Below are 20,073 nucleotides of genomic sequence, written 5' to 3' on the forward strand. Positions count from 1 at the left end.
ACTACATCCTATTTGCACATTTTATCCCGACTTCGTAATTATACTTTCACATCACGCAGAAAATTCACGATCTTTTCCAGACACATCATCACCTTTGTCGCTATATTTGATATTGGCTCCGTATCATTACTTACCGGAAAACAATAAAGGTCAGCAAGATCCTGCACTATTCTGTGTGAATGTCCTATGTAATTAGCGTCATATAATTTCAGCGCATTAAGGATGACATGATAGGATAGACAATCAAGTTGTCAGCGACATGAACAAATAGATAAATCAAGTTAGTAGGCCAGAGGAAATTAGCCAAGACTAGAATAACATCGAGGGCCCCGTTTTAATGAGCGTAACGATCGTCTTGCTAATCAGAGCCATCAGTCAAAGTCTTCCCCTGCTCCGTGTTTATTGGTCAACTTAAATATTGATTGATTTCTGCTTTCGCTGGTCACTGACTGTCACACACGATAAAGAAACCAAACAACAGACATGCTTTCAACGACCACAACATTTTCTACTTTGACTAGTATGCCTATCGGCAATTGGAAAAGTTTCAATCAGAATCACCTCATTCCTTTCATATCCTTGACATCTTAAGCTATATTGTTTTCCGTAAAGTTGGGACTGAATATCTAAGAGACTGAAAAAGTGCATGTTTACCCAAGGCCAAAGAATTTTATACTGTAGAGCCTCTCAATGTGCTGTCCTAAGTCTTTCTCTTTGAAGTTGTATAAAGGGCTGAACAACGTCTGACATTGCGGCTATCATAAATTGTGATCGTGCCAATTTACCCGGTTGTTTCTTGGTTTAATGTCTCTGCACAGGTTGACGGGCCGCGTGCTCAGGTCGACGTTCGACAGCGGCATCACCACCTCGCCGATGACCTCGTCGCGGGAGAAACGATCGAAACTCATGACCACGAAGTGCAGCGTCACGCCCTGTAAGTGGAAGAAGTAGAAACAAGTCAAAAAGAGACTGGTCAGTTCTATTTGTTCAGACAACCTTTCTCTTCACTTCTCATATTCTCTTCCTTTGACTCTTGTTCTTTCTGTCTCTCTTCCCTCACCCTGACCCCCTCCCGCCTACCTTTACTTTTTTTTTTGTTTCTTAGCAACCAATCCTCAGTGATTTGCAATGTTAAAGATGAAGTTATATGTATTTTTTAAAATCCGCAATACTCAAACTACCTGGCCATGTTGTAAGTGTACCGTAATTGTGTATTATAATTATTTTCCTTTAATGTGGGAACAATGTATATTCCTGATGTACAGTATTGTATGTGTAGGGCCTCTGAGAATAACAGTGTTTGTAGCCACTGACAGAGCTACTCTACTGAAACAAAATAAATGAATAAATAAATAAATTAATTAATAAATTAATTAATCAATTAACAAGAGCGCCCTCTTGCAATCAACCAATCCATCAAATTTTAGTTATTGCGTCAACACGTGTGTTTGTTTGCTGTGATCGAGTTGAGCCCAATCCTCCTCCTCTCCACATTCTAATTTTTTCGTTGCGAGATTAACCTCTCACCAATAACTTTCTTACCCAGATTTGCTGTCTTTTCTTTCAGATAAAGGATGAAGTTGTATTTTTCTTTGTTTCCTGCTTAATAATTCTCAAATTAGGATTCATCATTAAAAAAAAAACACTTACAGTAGACAATCCATTAAAAATCAAATCATTCTTCAATATAGATTCGATGCTAAAAAAAAACAACAACAACTCACATATGACAACGCTAAAAGACGAAAATACAGTTGTGCCATAGTGTAAGCAGAACGTTATGTATTAATCACAATCCCATGTCCGTACATCTCCTGCTTTGTGGAGTGGGAGAAGTGGGAACAACAGGAAAAGTGACGTCGAAGCAGTTTAGTTAATTCACATCTTTATTGCTGATTTTGTGAACCTTTATCTTCTTATAGTATTGACATTTTATGAGAATACGCACATCTTGAACATATACTGCTTTGATTCAATCTCAAATGAACTGAAATAAACTTGTATGCTCTTTCCTTTATGACCTCTTAAACAGAGAGTTTGGCAAAATATTGTTCCCACATTATAGATTGATGTCAAACAAGTGGGTTAAGCTTACAATGTTACAAGCTTTAATGAAGAAGAATGCCATGTAGCTCTTTGCGGAAAGGTTTACAATTGACGCAAAAAGGCAAAGTTTGCCAAATCTGGCCCCAAATAGGAAGATTTGCAAAATGACCCCAAGTGTAGAATCGGTTGTACTCTAAATGGTCGGACTCAGTTCTAACTGTTAATACTCACAATTCGAAAACAAAATCGCTGTTGTTATTGTCATGTTATTCTTAATGTTATATCAAGAACGGAAAAATAAATGCGTCAGTTGCAATTTCATAACAAATCGGGCAAGAAACAAAAAAAAAAAAAATGCACCTTATCTAACGCCATAAAGCGATCAATAGAAGAATATGATTAAATTCAAGACATGTTGTTGACAACTCTCCATTTCTTGTCGTAAAATTTCTTGTTTTTAATTGCCTTTGTTCACTGGAATCAAGATGTTTTCTCCATGGGATATTCGAAAACTGCAATGCAAACAGGTGCATAAAAAAGAAAAAAAAAGAAACGTTAATGAAATTCTAAGTTGAGTCGTCCAAACCGAGTTCCCATTTTGAGTAACCTCTTTACAGCGAGCGCTTTCGTTTGTAGCTGTACGGTCTACGATGACTAAGTATAGCAAGGAATGGTATGATAACACCAAAAAAAAAAACTTTTCCGGCTTCATTCCATATTCGAAGCTTTACCATAAAAATTATTAAGGTTTAGGCTTTCTGTAAAGACTATACAAAGTGGTAGAAAGAGTTCACTGACCTGGAGTTGGTTGTAGGCGAGGCCGTAGAAGGTGAACGTCTCCTCGTAGATTGGGTTCAAGGTTTTCCTCAGTACCCTCGTCTTCACTTTGTGCTTTTTCTCCGGTAGGAGACACAGCTTGACGTAGGGGTCCGAGGCACCTGTCGTAGGGTCCTACCAGAAAAGGATGAACCGAATAATTATCTTCTTAAACCCACTTTACTTCACTTCACTTTACTTTATTTCACATTTATTTTCTTTACTTTGTATATTACTTACTCTTTTTTCTCAAAACTTTACCTTACATCACTATGCATTTACTCATCAATGGTCAGGGATTGACGCTTGTACATCGATCTTAGAAATTCATTTCCAGTTCGTTGAAATCTGGGGGCTTGTCCGGGGACGAATTAGAGTAACTTTACCTTACACTACTATGTGTTTACCCACTAATGGTCAAGGATTGACGTTTGTACATCGATCTAAGAAATTCACTTCCAGTTTGTTGAAATCTGGGGGCTTGTCCCGGGACGAATTACAGTGACTTTACCTTACACTACTGACTACTATGCGTTTACCCACTAAATGGTCAAAGATTAACGTTTGTACATCGATCTAAGAAATTCACTTCCAGTTTGTTGAAATCTGGGGGCTTGTCCGGGGGCGAATTACATGTGAAATCATAAATTATACAAAAAGGTGACGGCCAAGAATCTACGCAGATTCAGTGAAGGGGCTAAGATTACTCTACAAGTAGCTGCTGACTCCTTCCTCAAACAAATAGATCGCTGGAGCGACTTTATTGGAGACTTTTCCAAACGGTCATCATCTGGTTGAAAAGAGAAAGAAAGAGTGGCCTATGAATTCTCCAGTCTTCATGTATGATGCTGTTTGCGCACGCCACCATATTCTTGATACAGTGAAAGACTAATCTGGATTTAATGCAATCTATTGCAAATACTTGCAAGAACAGGTTGTTTAAGAGAAAATGAACTTAGAACTACTCCAAAGTTGATTGTATGCTATTTTTTGTGTCATGATTTGTGGAAAGAGACCTCTCTCTCTCTCTCTCTCTCTCTCTTTCTCTTATGTCCGTCTGTCAGTGTCTGTTTATAAATGTGAGCTGACTTTGTCAGAAACTTGCCGCTCACTAAAAGTTGGTAAATGTAACGAGCATTTATAGATACAAGTGGGACGAAATGTCTACATTTCTCAGCAGGTTACTGTTACTCTAAATGATGATGGTTACCAATTTATAGCAGCTGAACCAACCATTTGATTGATTTGCAATGAACGAGACTGCAAGTCAGCTAATGTTATAGATTGCAGATTTTACGTGTTGAATTCGTGAGAGCTATTTATAAGTGGCAGTTACAGTGAATATTATATCGAAACTGATGTGCAGGCAAAACGCGAAATTTTTACGATGACAAAGAAGACACGATTTCTTTTATAGGTGAATTTTATTGCATGTAGTCCTAAGCTGCTTATATTATTCCATAGTGTTTTGCCAATTATTTCTTCGATATATTCTATCAATAAAATGTGCCTTTAGTATCGACCAATTTCTAAGGTTATGCTCTGTTTAAGCAATATAATCTAAACCGCGAGGATACCATATAGCATTGTCCAGTATACACAGTATTCTAAAAGTTCCATGTCTGGAAGTTCAGTTTATTTGTTTCCACGTCACAAATGTTGTCGTCTTTAATTTTCAGTGAAAGATACAAACATGTCATTCTCGCGGAACGAAATACTTTTATGGTATTACACTAATGATACCCTAACATCATAATTCTGGGGGAAAAGTTACTCCATAATTAGGCCTACATCACTTATCGGTATGAGCCATACTCGGCCATGGATGCCTTAACTTGGTTTGATGGTTCGGCATCTTTAATGGCAATTACATCATTGCCTCTAACAAAGTAGGCTAATAGGGTAATCATCTGTGATCACACTCTTGCTATATTGATTTTTTTTTTTCACATGAGCACAAACTCTCCTTTTTTTTTTTTTTTTTTTACTGCTACTGGGATTCTTCTTCAGCATGTTTTTGGGAAGGAGTTTAAGTTTACATGTTATGTTTTTCTGCCGTTGCTTTTATATTCGAAAGGCATATCTCATGAACGAAAAAAAAAATGAATGTTCCATCTTGCTAAAACATGATAGCTAGCCCTTACCCTCTTTCGTTAGACAACCCGAAGCATTTTAACTGATTGCTTCGTGGCTTAAATTCATTTTTTTTTTTCTTCTGGTTACTTTCATACATTCCCGGATGGAGCACCTCGAAAATGATTAATCGATGTTATTTTATTGTTCATTTATGATTTCATTTTTTAAAGTGTTTAGTGGAGTAGAACATAGTTTTACTGTCTATTGAAGGAGTGTTGGAAATCATAATATTGTGATTTTTATGTATTATATTTATGTGACTTTTAGAAACGTCATTCTAAAACCATGAGGCTGGTTATTTACGCTTTAATTTCTTCTCTTTCTCCCCCCCCCCCCTCTCTCTCTCTCTCTCTCTCATTTTGTGTGTGTGTATGTATGTGTGTGTGCGTGTTTGTGTATATGTCTCTGTCTCTGCCTCTCCCTTAGGGATATACTTGATTATTACGATTCTGCACCTATATCGAGTAGCTGCGAAGGCATGAACCAAACAGATTTCATTAAGTGAAAAATGGAGAACGGTGGCACTTATCTGTCAAATGACAATTGATGAGGAATATTACTACACGTCAGCCATTAGTGGTAAAAATAAATCGGTTGTGAGAGAAGCGGCCTGCTAAATGCAGTCGGCAAAGACATAAAAAAAAAAAAATCATACTCCATTTCAACACCAACTCACCTTGCCAAAACCCCAATACCGCTGTTAAGGTCCTTCGGGATTGAGAAGTTGGTATCGAAATTGACACTTGATGTAAATGAAAGGTCAGCTGTCCAGCGTTCTGAACATTCTGACGGTAATAGATACGAAACTCTATCTCCTCTAAGTAACCCATAATGAAGCTGCCGAGCAAATTCTAGACTCGCCAATTTCGGCACAGTTCTTTACCCTGACAATACAGCAATATACAATTCCGAAGTCGCTTCGTGGACTGAAAATATTTCCATACATAAGTCTGACTTCCAAACTGAATGTTGTGTCCGTCTTCGACCCGTGTCATGCGTAATTCAGATCATGCGCCAGTCTGGGGAACAATTCTCCAAAATAAGTATATCCCCCATCCGTCGCCACTCTTCCAATATTGCCTGCCGTGGTTTATAGAGCGACAGTTTAAATTCGAAACTAATACTGACATTTTGGCTGATGGACATAAATGATTCAAACTGTTCTAACACCGTTAGCAGGCCTATGCAGCACAGCTGCTAGAGATGTTTGACGTCTTTCAGAATGCTCTTGCTTCCTCCTTGAGAAGTTACTAATGTAACGAATACTGTGGGTTGATGACTCGCTAATGATAGTAACCTTCTAGAGGTTGTTGGGGAAAGATGATGTTGTATTCCGTAGGTAGCTGGTGAGTGTCCCTTCACCCAAAGCACCGAGCATGAATGCTAGATGTGCATTTAATTTGTCTGATGATATCCTACTTTAGTATTTCTTAGAGACACTATTGTTAGTCCGGATGCGAGACAACGATTCTTCATATACAATGCTTCAAAATTTCTTCCTTTTTCAGCGTCGGCTCCCTCAAAACGGGTACACATCTCTATCTGGGTTTCTTCTCCCTCTTGCATCCTCTCCCCCTCCCCTCCTCCCCTGCTCTCTGTCCATTGAAAAGTGGTATTTTGTGACACTGACCTTAGCGGGCAAGTAGCTGGCTCGGTGTATGGTGACCATAAAGACTGCTTTATCTAAGCGGTATTCCACGGTGAAGTTGAGTACTCCGACATTGGGACGGTCTTCGAGGCTCTCCAGGGTTTTATTGTCCACGGATTCGCACTTTTCGTCGCCTCCATCGGAGTACGAATCTTTGTGCAATGTCTGTGGGTCAAGTTTGCCTACAGTGAACACGAAAAAAAGAAATGAACACAAATGCATAGCCATCTAATACATAGTTCTGGGTTTACCCCGCTGTGCTGTTGTACTCATGAAATTATTTTTGCGTAGTTCGCCACATTCGTGGTTTCCGAATTTTCGTCACCCATATTCTACACTGAATAACATGAAGCAACACAAATTTAAGCATGTGTTGTACAATCAAATGATATCATTATGTTGTACTTTATTAAGAATTCTTCAGACAATGTGTCCCAAATTCCAAGGTAGATTTTTAAAAAGTCTTCCTCCATCAAAGCCCCTTGTTCCTATCACATTGTCCCTTTTCGTTTGCACTGCCAATCGTTACATCTTATTAACTGATTCTGAAAAAAAAAATAAAGCTTCAAGTTGCTGCTTCTCTCTCTCTCAAATTGGCGAGGTTAGAATGTTTCTTTCTGATTTTGTGCAGATAAAATTTAGTGTTATTTTCTCCAGTGAAAGCTATACAGTGAAATTTGCCTGAATTTAGTGATTGTGAGATGATAACTTATGCACCAAAATTCCTCCCGGGGGAGACGCTTCAAAGAAGAAGAATGTAAATACAGATAAACAAATAAGCAGGTCATTCCTTATGCACCAACTGGCGTGAAAGGAAGGTGTTTTCCACGAAGTTCACTCACATCCCCGGGATGGATGTGAATATTGTCGCAAGAGCTCTTTCGAAATGTCAAGAGAATTTGTTTGTAAGACAGAGAAGCTGGAGGCGGCTATGAAATTGACTATTTGCTTAGCTACTTTTGTTATCGTGCTGCACATACCTCTCTTGGAAAATTGATTCCAAAAAGCGTATCAAGATACTTTGTTGTCATGGTGACAACTAATGAAAGGCAAAGTAGAGTCTGCCTCCAGGATTAGATGAAAATGACAGGTGCTGTTTTCTCCCCCGAGGAATTATCCAGGAAGGAATATAAAACTTCGAGCATACCTACAAATTGGTCTCGCATGAATTCGCAATTTCCTGTCGGTCACGCGTTTTCATGCAATTAGTTGTTTTTCATACGCGCTTGAAGTATAGTTCAGAGAAGTAAACAATGCGAGGTAACCACAAGAAGACAACAACTCTGTGTGTGTGTGTGTGTGTGTGTGTTAGTGTGCGTCTGTGTGTGAACATTTGTTTTTACTCTCTTTAGATTATTTGTAGATAGGAAGAAATCTGAAGCTTTCCTGGAAAAGAGAAAAAGAAGAGGAGAACACGAACTTTTAAACATTAGGTTGCTGATTTAACCTGAAGCGATGTAATAGTTAATGACTCGTATTCTTCGATTAAGGAATTCTTTGTTTTCAAATATCGTTTCAGGCCGTCAAAATGTGTTGCAACCGCTCATTTGTGTTTTGTGACGTCGATGTGGAATGCTTACCTCCAGTTGAGCCGCTGAAAGTGGAGATAGGAGGTCGTTTCTCGCTCTGGGTAGGGGACGGAAAACCAGTGGACGACCCCCATTTGGTCGGAGTGAGGTGTGGAGATCCCTTACCAGTCGGAGGGAGATGTCGGGACGGGCCGCTCTCGGGTGAGGAGAGCTCGGGACTGCTGATGGGCTTTGCTGTGGGGCGTGTGTAGAATGTGCGCTGTCCGCGCTCCGCGTCGCGCGTCAACAGGAAGGAGGGTCGACCAGGCTTTCTGCGCATGCACCGACATGCCGTGATGACCACGATGGCTAGTGTCGTCATGATGGCCGCACACACTCCGATGATGGCCGCCTTGGACACTGCGTGGACAAAACGTGGACCAAATGCGTTAAAGGGAGTGTCTAGCAATGTAGGACCATAGCAATCACGTCATCTGTATACTGTAGGCTTCCCGGATGAACAAGAGCGTAACATTAAACGACACAAACTCTCAAAATCTCTTATTCATTACGACAGGGGAGCAAGATTTTCGTCAGCTGTTTGTGTAAGCTGTGATCAGTTAAGATTGCTAGAAGAGAACTTCAACGGTAAACCATTCATAACACCCAATACATTGTGATTACTTCTGATTTGAGCTTATTTAGAATCGCCGGAGCGATGTTTAAGTTATTCAGAGGAGATGGCAAACTGTAACGATATTTCTTTCTTCATTTAAGCTGTCGCGTTTCATCTATTGACTTACGTTAAGACATCGAAATGTATTTCTAACTTGGATTGCATACGATGGGTTTTTAAGAATTCATCCTTTTATAACAAGTCGAGACACCAGTCAGATGTCTTAATTTGTTTACACGACGGGGGAACGCAAAAAAGAGAGCAAAACCAAGCTTACATAACACACACACACGCACACACACGCGCGCACACACACGCATATGCACACCCACACCCACACCCACACCCACATTGATTGCCTTTAGATTAGATAAAATTCTCGGACAAGCTAGGAATCACATTTACCAAATTATCAATTCTATTCCACTCGACGACGTCTCGAGTGCGGTTTTACTTCTAGGGGATTCCAAGCAATTGCCAAGAGGGACTTAAAGGGGATGGCTAGTAACCGATCAGTGGGAATCAGTGGGAATGCTGGAGGATGATTGTTCCAATCCTTGTGGGATTCATTTAAGAGTACATTATATATCTATTGTTGTGTGAAAATTATTTGCTTCAGAACGGTCTCATATTCAAGTAATGTGCAGTTTAATGTTTCCAGGTTAGCGTCCCTGGTCAGTGACGGGGCATTAATCTGCACATTACTTGAATATGAGACCGTTCTGAAGCAAATAATTTTCACACAACAGTAGATACATAATGTACTCTTAAATGAATCCCACAAGGATTGGAACAATCATCCCTCAGCATTCCCACTGATTCCCACTGATCGGTTACTAGCCATCCCCTTTAAAGAACCCTTTTTTTTTTTCTCTCTCTCTCTAAAGACATAGTCTGTTGCATACTAAATCTACATTTCCTTGCAAGCTTTGCAGGAAAATTGTAATGATTATGCCCACAAGCTATAGTGAGAAGGTACAAACGCAATTCATTGTCTGTTGGCTTGTAGAAAAGCGCATGAACTTTCTGTTGCTAATGCTGCACAATTTTGTCTATAATATGATAAATCTCCTGTAAGTAATCCGTTTATCCACATCAGTTTCTCTATCAACTTTGTATGATATGCCCCTTCTATCTCTTTCTGCACATGTTCTGTTTTGTTTTTCACTCATTTTACAACATAGGTTTAGAGATTTTGAGTTTGACTTTGACTTTGAGTTCATTTTATTTATACACGGGATAAAAGTCTTCTTTCAGCTGGACAGCTGTTTTCAGCAAGGCCGAGTTTACATTGAGTAACGAAGGACATGTATTGAAATTGCAAGCAAATACAATGATATACGCTGTAAAAGTTACGATTGAAAATTGAGAGTCGACAAACAGAATGAGAAATAAATCAGCAAAATTCATCTTCATCAGCAAGATTCATCATCAGAATGGCGCTTCCATTTTTGCAGAGAACATTAGATGCGATGTTTTTCCATAGGATGTAATGAAAGACAATGAATTGGCGTCCCTCCCGATCAGATATCAGAGTAATTGTATGGTAACCAATTCTCCCATTCTCAAAGATGTGAAAATGATGCCAACAACCTGCTCTAACAAATTGTCTAATGTTTACGGCCAAATTATATTATTATGCAGACTTGGGGCGCAACAGTGAAGAAACCTTCCACGGACGGCTATGTACTAATGTCTCGACTATCATGATGCTCATACACCGCGGTGCCCCTGAAAGTAATGAGGATAGAGCCCGCCCACTCGTATTGTGGCCTTTGGAAAAATGAAGGTGGCACCCTTTTCGTTGGTGTATCAATGCGCCGGGACATCGTCTTTCCATCCAAATAGCTCGAGTGTCTTTCAAGGTACTGTGACACTCCAAAGGTCAAATTTGTCATGATGCAAAAAATGGCCTCGTCCTATTATGGCATTCGGCGCTCGTCGCGTAGTCTTGAATGATAAGAAAGAGGGGCGATAAATGTGCATTATTACGAACTCGGGTATTGCTTGGCTGCATGAGGGGCACATCGAAAAGGGAGTGTTTTTGTGTTTGTTTGGTTTTTTCTTTAAGACGGAGAAGAAACAAGGCGAGCAGAGGCAGGGATGGGTTACAACACTGATGCGACAGGAGATGTTTCAGGGTGTCATGTTCAGTTCATTTCAGATCATTGATTCCTATAACTTCTGCAATTATATTTTAAAAAAAATACAGTATATAAGAGCGTAATACATATCGTCGGTTGAGAATGATAAGGGCGTTAAGTTGCCACTAAACCCATAGTATTCGGGACAACTTAACGCCCTTCTCATTCTCAACAGACGATATCGTATTAATGCATAATACATAAAAGAAGTATGCAGTGAGTATTTCAAAGATATACATGTACATAAAAATGTCATCATTGTTGTATAGATATGTCAATTTTTTTTCCTAAGCAAATCATATAAAGGGGTAAATCGCTTAGTTACCATGATATTGTCTAAAATATCTGTATTTTTTCTAGACCGGTGCAGTTTCAGTAATTCAATTCAATTCAATAATAGAATAAAGTAAAGCATGTCGCCGAGGCTGTCACACTAAGCGAAGTCACTTGACAAGATGAACTCCCAACATATTTCAAAGAAAATAATGTAAATCTGTTGAAAAGGATAATCTATGGCTCAAGAAAAGAAAGAGTGAACACGGTGTCATGGTAGGAGTCGGGCAGGGTATAGGGGAAAGGTGAACGACGGCCTGAATAAACTGACACAGCATGTGGATCGATAAAATCAGATTCAAAGATGATAATAAAACTTTCTCTAATTTGACTAAGGTAGTGTTGGGTATAATGGACAAAAAAAAATGACCAAAAATAAACAGATGATTATGTCTCATTAATGAAAACCGTTGTCCCACTCTCTGTCCCTGGTCGAAGTAGATGCACCGTAAATAGTCAATGACTTTACCCTTTAAAAAAACGCTATTTTTTCTTAGGGTTGGGCATATAATTAGAAAAACGTATAACAGCTGGCTCTTTAGAACATAATATGCAAATGCACCGAACATTATACTCTTCATGGTTTTTAGATATGAATCAGTACGGTTTAAACAACGGAGAGATGACTTCTTCATGATCGTTTTGAGGGAGCAGACAATCTGCGTAACAATGACGTCAACCGCAGGGAATGCTAGTTGAACCTTCTCAAGTGCGTTGCCATGGTAACTACATCTTCTTAGCATTACTCCGCGCTCAGAGCTGCTCTGTTCGTCCATTCAACACCGTTACAGGTTTTTACTCGCTGGAGAAAGAGTTGTAAGTACATTTTTAAATTATCGATAGGGACGGAGGGGTGATCGAATGCTTCATGAAGAATTGGATGGTGGAATACAATTATCTTGGTCCTTAGGTGCGACAGTTTCCTCTCTGTCTGATCACAGCATCCACCGACAGCTTGCATCACTTTACAAGATTTTTGTCAAAAAGACATTATAGGAGCAGGAATTTTCTTCGGGCGGGAAAATGTAGATAAATTTGATATAAATGCACACAATGTGCTAGTATGAATGACGTTCCTGTATATTACATTACCTTCGGCGTGTTCCTGCACCGGTCATTTACCTTACAGGTTTTTCTTGAGCATATCATTTTGTCAACCTCTCTTTCCCTCTCCTCCTTTTCAACCTCCTTCTTTTGTATCTCCTCTTCCTCTTCCTCCTCCTCCTCCTCCTCCTTCTTCTTTTGCCTATTGATATCATTAAGCTCTTATTATTGTTACTAATATTATTCATATGTTTATTATTGTTATAACATTGAATAATGATAATGATAAATATTTAAGCAATGATGATCATTATTATCATCATCATTACTCTTATTGCCCTCCTCTTCTGTCTTCTTTTTGTTTATTCTTCCTTCCCATATTAAAAACATCACAAAACTGACGTGCAAAATTGATAACATATTATTATATCATCACATAAATCATACCTTCTTAAATCAATCATAAGTACCTGGATATCAATCGCATTCACTGTCGCAGAGAATTTTTTTTTCCTTTTTTTTTTCTTTTCCCACTAGTATTTTCTCCCTACTTTTCACGACTTCTCTTTTCCGTTGTATGTGATGTATGCTGCTAAGATGAGGAGATATATTAGGTTCATGTAACTCCGAACCATTATGAAAACAAACCGTAAATAAATGACACGAGGAGTACTGTGACGATCATAGTTCAGCTCGCATGTTAAACATCCCCCAATGATTTATGATGCGGAGTGTGTCTTTTAAAAGGCATGTGTGACGATGCCAATTCGACTTGAATTCTAATTCCAATAGAGCCATATGTCAGCCATAAAGGTTAGAGTTCATACAGGAAACAATTTGGCATTTCCAAATGCACCACAAAGCTGTTTATATCAAAGGATCTTGGTTCTTCAAGCCATGTAGATCCTCTTAAAGAAAAAAAGGGCCACTAAATCGACGCTGATTAAGATTGATTCGAAGAGTTATGCTCAAGCAATTTGGCCGGAGGGATTGGTAACCATCGGAACATGTGGGAGATGCGGCCGTAAAATGCCATGACAAATTGGACGAAAAACATTGGTGAAAGAATGGAAATTGTCATGTCCGTCCATACATGAACGTGTGTTGAGCGTGTGTGTTTGTGTGTTGGTGTGTGTGTGTGTGTGAGTGTGTGTGTGTGTCTCTTTGCGAGTGTGTGTACACGTTTTAGTATATCCGCTTTAAACGGGTCAGAGGCACACGGAGTTATATTAAGGGTGGTTCTCTATTCTCATTTCGGATGCTAGTCAAATGGGTTGCACTGCGGCGGATATGGATTTTCCATTAGCTTTTAGAGATGACGTAACATTATTCAAACTGACAGAATTCGGCCATGTTGGATGAAGGGAAAAACATGCTGCCATGCACACTATTTAGTTATTAGCAGTCTCGACGTGTAGACTGTTGACAGTGTCATTGTTTATATTTATGAGAAATAAAATCACATGATAGGCCTAAGGAACAATATCGTTCACTATATAGGGCGTCAAATGAAATGCGAGTTAAAGGCTTGTTTGAAAATTGTTCCACCAATATCGGAAGTGTATGGTGTAAGATATCAATGGAATATCTGAAATCGTCAGACAGTCAAACGTATTGTATTGTGTACGTTAACTCCGTCATCATCACTGACACATATTTCAATATTTTTCGCAGCTGGTCAAGAGGAAATTGAAGATTGATTTGGGATAAATTGATTGAGTGACGATATAATTATCTGCACTGATGTAGTGTATCTCCTGTGTCATCGCGGTTTCTGCTCATAGAGACCACCCTCGTGTGAATCTATTTCTAATTGTTTCGTCCTTTATTGACCTATGACGCAACACCTGTCGATCAGAGCTGAAGAGCCAAAGTGTATAGTAGTATTCATGACATAACGCCATGTGTAGAGGTGGAAAAAATGCTCTAATATTATACCTTATTTGGCATTAGGCAATCAGTTCTGTATAGAGAAAATCCACCCCAAAAATGAATAAACCCTATACAAGACAGAGACCAAAATTCCCTTCAGAACGCTCCGAAAATGACAAAAATCTGATAAGAAGTATGGAAGATATGGCATTATGAAATTTCACATTTCTTTGGAAAACATTTCTTGACCAGTTCTTATGAACATTTAGAATGAGCGAGTTGATGATGTCATGCCCTCATAATTTTCATATGCGATATAATGAAATTCGGAAAAAAATATTTTAGCTAATACGGGTAAAAGCATATTCCTATACCAAAATATATCAGCATTAACATTTTGTTCTTTTTTATTTTGGGTAGTTTTAAAGCAAGTTTTATATTGATATGAGATTTTTGTCATTTTTATATATGAAATGAATAAGAAATTGTTACAGCACGAAATCATTAACTTGTTGATCTGAATATTCACAGCAACTGGTCAAGAAGTGTTTTCCGAAAAAAAAAATGATATTTCAAAATGTCATAAATTCCTAATTTCTTATCCGATTTTGATTACTTTTCAGTGTTCTGCAGGGTTTTTTCTTTCTTTATCTCTTTCTTATGGTATTGACACTCCTTTGGAGTGCATTTCTCCTTTAAGCCAGAATTATGGCTTTTTTCAGTCGTCTGTCTCGCTTTCTCAGTTTTATTCTCAGCAGCTGGAGATAGAAAAAGAGGTTCCCTATATTGGTTTCTTTCAGGTGTGTTTAGGTCATAAACGTCATAATCTTATTAACACTTTATAATGAAGGTGAACATAAAGATGACAAGAGTCACAAATCACTCTGATCATGACAGGATTACGTCTTTAAATGAAATCTACAAAAAAAGAATCTAATATTTGAGAACAAACTTACATATGCCACACAAAGGCCAATCCGTTTTTTGGTGGGTTTTTTTTTTTGTGTGTGTGTGTGCTTAGACAGTTTTGGATGTCGTTGCGATGTGGATTGCAACAGGCATTGGTACATTCGTAATGGCATGCAGGTAGTGCGACATGATAGATGGGCGAAAGAAATAAAACCTTCGATATTTTGCGAAAAGAGTCTTTAAATTATTGATTAGTTCCTCTACTGTATGACGAATAGCTCTGACGACAACGTGTCAAAGAAGTGTATCAATTTGACCACAGGTATTCTGTTGTTATTCTCTCGTTTTGATATCAAATCGCAAATCGGGTGTCCCTTGAAATGTCAAGTGTAGACAAATCAGCGCCCCGGTGCTGCGGAGGAGACGCAGTCTCCAGCCGGCGAATATTCAACTGGGGCCCCCTCAGGGTGGCGAACTCAAGCACACACAAACACACAAAATATAAAAAGTCAGGTTTATTTTAGGCGCGCAGCACCGAACAATGAACATAAAACGACACTTGACAAGCAAACGGCTTCCTCTGTATAGCTCCATGGTTAACCTAAGTTCTCTGCTATGTTATCAGAGTGTTTGGCTGTCCAAACTGAGAACGTTTTTGTTACATCTCTTTCATTTCACAACCTCAGGTTTGTTTGTTTTTCTTTCCGTTGCGTACAAGAAGCGAGCGAGAGAACAACTCTACAAGAAGCTATTATGTTAATGAAGACGCATTTGATGATGTAAACTGGCTTGCCATTTCACTGGTTTGCGTACGACTTGTGCATTTTTTGATCATGCATTTTCTTTACCTTCGTGGCGATATTGAGTTAGGCAGTACGGACTGTAACCGCAATGAAACAATTCATATGATGGGTGCGTGCAAACTTTTATGCATGATGCGGTTGCATATTTTGAATGTATGTACAGTAAGCAGGTTTTCAACTATGTTGGTGTGTCTGCAAAACTATATCACTGTTTACACGCTTGCGCATCAGATATTCCAAATGTTTTCATGCAACAGTCTTGAGAAAATCTAGTCACTTCAAATCTTAGTAAGATTATAAGAACTGATGAACCAGAAATTTCACGTAGGCAATTTCCTGTCAACAGAAATGTCATTTTCCTTTGTGATTGTGCGACAGGAGCACTTGAAGATGTATTTTTGACAAAACATTAATATCTACAGACCACATCAGGGGAAAGAACGTAATACAGGAGCTACGCACCGTGTATTAGCCACTTTAGGCAAAGCTGAATTTGGCGCCATTTACAGCCGGTGAGTTATCGTCTGCTCCCATAGCTGCATTTTCCGTCATTTTTGTGGCGCCACCGTAAGAGCGTTATGAAGACCAAGTATCATTGGCGAGTGTTGGCTCGACTCTTCTTTCAGTTTAATGTGTTTTCTCGCATTCCCCGTTGTGTTCCCAGAGGACACTTTTAAGACACTTATTTGTCATCTTTAGTACTTTTCATATGCTTCCAAATATATCTCGACGCAATAATGTGCAGGCTTGTATTACTTTCGTGGTGCGCATACATGTAAGCACATGCCCCTCAGGCACATCTGCACAGGGCTTGCAAGATTTGCCTGATGGCATCGGAGACTGTCTTTTGCAATCTCTTCAGATTTTTCATGTGATTATGAAAATGGTGCGCGACTTCTGTCGTGACCAACAGATAGAGTTTTAAAGATACGGAATTTTGATGACTCCATTACTTCTATCCGTTAATGCGTCACTCGCCACACGTGCAGAATATGAATTCCCAGAGAAGTCCATATTTCTCATTGTCGAGACGTGACTCTCACGTCAAGTCATTTTATATGTATTACATACGCCTGCAGTTGTCTTAGCTGTTGACCAAGCGTCTTCACTGCCTCGATAACAATTAATTTGCAATCAGTGACCATTCCTATCGAATTTGACATGGCGATTTCAAGCGGTTGTCATTTTTACTTTTATTTTGCCTCATTAGCTACTAATATCATTACGAGCATTAAGTGAGTCTGGTAGTTAGATTGATAGTGTTATAATTTTTTGATGCTGCAGTTTATGTATCATAATCTTCACCTGTACTAATAAAATTGTGATTTGATTTGATTTGATTTCTGAGTACTTTTATATCTAAGGATGGTATATATGCATCTAAATTCATTTAGTCCATTCTCAAATATGTTCTTCGACTGCAAATATTAATATAAATAAGGGGTTTCTTTTTTAAGAGTAAAGTAAAGAGAAATAATGAGATTGTTTTTTAGTAATGAAAACAGAATTAACGTGTCTACAATTTGATCAATTAAGGATCCTTATCATGTCTCGCCATGCATATTGCATTATATTGATAACATTACCAGTCAAACTACCATGACTACCAAGGGAAGGGGGGGGGGGGGTGGGTGTTAGCAAACCTTCTAACACATATAAAAAGCCCGTTCCTACGTCTGAGCATGTTCAAGTCAAGTATCGTATACAGTATAGGAATGATTGATGTTTTCTTCTTTAGGATGTAGGATCCTATATCCCAGTACCTCGGGTTTCGCAGGACCATACATTAACAAAACTACTCTTGGCCATTTATGACAAAGACGGCATTCATACACCTCTATCATTTCTAAAATGTAAGAGGATCCATCTAATGGCATCGCACAGTGGGTGACGTACGTGGTTTGAAATTCGATTCGGGGCAAATTGGTATCGCAAAGCCGGTGTACCTGATGGGACCAAAGTTGATCAAATTGGCCCGTTTCTCAGCCATGCCGAGCAATATTAACCGACGGAAGGTTATTATTGCCTGGCTTGATATACCCCTGATTCTGCCTTCCTTGTTGTATGCAATAAACATTTATAAATATCTATATATATCTATAGCTATATATAAAGCTATAAATCTATTTTTAACGTATTATTAAATATAACACATAACTATATACATTATAAACAGAGTATTAATAAATATTTTTTATTACACCATCTTTACTGCTATAAGACAGTTGTCTGTGTACTAGTAATTCAGGCAAAGTAAATTCGTATTCTAATGGTCCTTTTCGATACGAATACTGGTATTGCTTCAGTTACGACAGATATGACCTAATTTTTATTTTTTTTTCCTCTGTTGAGATTGTCTCTTACATACAATGGGGGACTTAAATGGGACGAAAACGATCCTCTTTTGCGGAATTGCCATGAATTTGACGTGCATTGAGATAGTGAGGTGAGTGTTACGTGCCTGCGCCGGAACATGGGGCCAATATAGCGGGCATTCTCCCCCCACGATTTGGCCTAATAAGCCGCTGGTTCCAATTACGTCGCCCGGCTCGTGCAATCAAGATAATGTCAACAGCAAATCTGAACAGCAGCAAATCAATAATATGTGCCCGTTTCTGCAGCCCCCCCCCCCCCCCCACATCACCACCTCTCCATTCGTTATTGGAAGCCACAGTCTTTCTCGTGGGCACAATTATGATATTTCATGTCAATCGTCTGGATACATGAAACAGTCTCCGACACAAAGACATCTGAAGAACGCATTGGTCTGCTTTTTTTTTCCTCCCTCACCCTCCCCCCCCCCGTCTCTATTTTTTCTCTCTATTTTTGTCATCCCTGGTGGATTCACAGTGTAACCGGTAAAGAGCGCTGAAACACACATTGCAGTAGATTAGGAAACGCAGACATTATAATCACGAAGACATCTGTTCGTTTTTCTACTGTGCAGTATTAAACCAACAAACTTCGCAGGCAATTTAGGCCAATTGGATTCAATCTCTTGATGATTCCTTTCCAGTCTAAATCTTTCAAACTCTAATTCTCGCTGCCCTCTAGACAATCTCGTACGTCATCCTCTAAGCCTTTTGTTCGTTTGACAACATTGTGTCTGACACACACAGAAAATCATGGCACCATTTACGAACACATTTAGCGATTTGCATTATCATTGGACGTCTCGCCTGAAAGTATCTTAATAATCGAATGGACAAGATGGATTTTACGCGAACGAATTCATCAAATCAGGATCTCTGAAGATGCCTTCTTCTTTATCATTTTTTTTTTGGTTCTGCAGTGCTGTGTTTTAGTTTCTACATCTTCTCTGAAGAGGCTTTATTTCAAAGGTCAAGTGATTAGACTTGGTGAAAATGAAAACACCATAGTTCCTGGTGTATGATTCGATTAGACCCGTTCGACTGGCTTCCCACGTCTCCCATAATCCCATGCGTGCCTCATCTTTCTAAATCATTGTCTCTCCTCTTTCTCTCCCTCCCTCCCTCCCTCCCTCTCTCCCTCTTTTTCTCTCTCTCTCTCTCTTCTCGTGTCTTCACTTCTCTTGTTAGATTTCCCTTCTCTTTTAAGTCTTTTTTCTTTCATTTCTCTCTCTCCCTCTCTTGGAGCTTTTTCTTTCCCTCTTTTTCTTGGATTTTTTTCTTCTTGTTTTGTATATTTTTTCCTAGCAATTCTCCATCTCTCTTCCTCCTTCTCTCTTTCTTTCTCTCTATCTCTCTGTCTGTCAGTCTCTCTCTGTCTCCAGTACTATTTTTGTCTCTCCCCATTCCCCACATTTCTCTCTCCAGTAGTCTGTATGCAGAAAATAACGAGCTCAAAACATACCCACTGAATAAACTCGTTTCATTTCTGGCCCATTTCTTCAAGCAGGATATGAAAGTAGTTGTGGAATTTGGGCAAATATTCGCTAATTGCTTTCGCCATGGCGTCAGGTTTGGACATCGAAGCCACAACTCTTTGAGTACCAGAATGTTTTTGAGAGAAACAGGCTGAATATTATTCAACTTCATGAATTTCTTGCGGCGAGATGTTTTCATTGGAACTGATTGACAAATTGCCCTACATCGACGTAAATAAGCACTGAATTGATCAATGTTTTAGTAGTAGCAGCAACAGGAGGTCGTAGGTT

General features: G+C 39.0%; 1 protein-coding gene across 1 annotated transcript in view; it reads right to left on the reverse strand.

Annotated features, from left to right (window-relative positions):
• The window catches only part of LOC140231007 (synaptotagmin-4-like), a 71,648-nt gene that overhangs the window by 15,390 nt on the left and 36,185 nt on the right, over positions 1-20,073 (reverse strand). The window contains exons 2-5 of the mRNA XM_072311157.1: positions 8,227-8,574; positions 6,629-6,828; positions 2,845-2,997; positions 786-932 (exon numbers count right to left, since the gene is read on the reverse strand). Coding sequence (XP_072167258.1) covers positions 786-932; positions 2,845-2,997; positions 6,629-6,828; positions 8,227-8,574 — 848 coding nt within the window. The remainder of the gene's footprint in view (positions 1-785; positions 933-2,844; positions 2,998-6,628; positions 6,829-8,226; positions 8,575-20,073) is intronic.

The sequence above is a fragment of the Diadema setosum genome, chromosome 7 (genome assembly GCF_964275005.1).
Source record: "Diadema setosum chromosome 7, eeDiaSeto1, whole genome shotgun sequence".
NCBI lineage: Eukaryota > Metazoa > Echinodermata > Echinoidea > Diadematoida > Diadematidae > Diadema > Diadema setosum.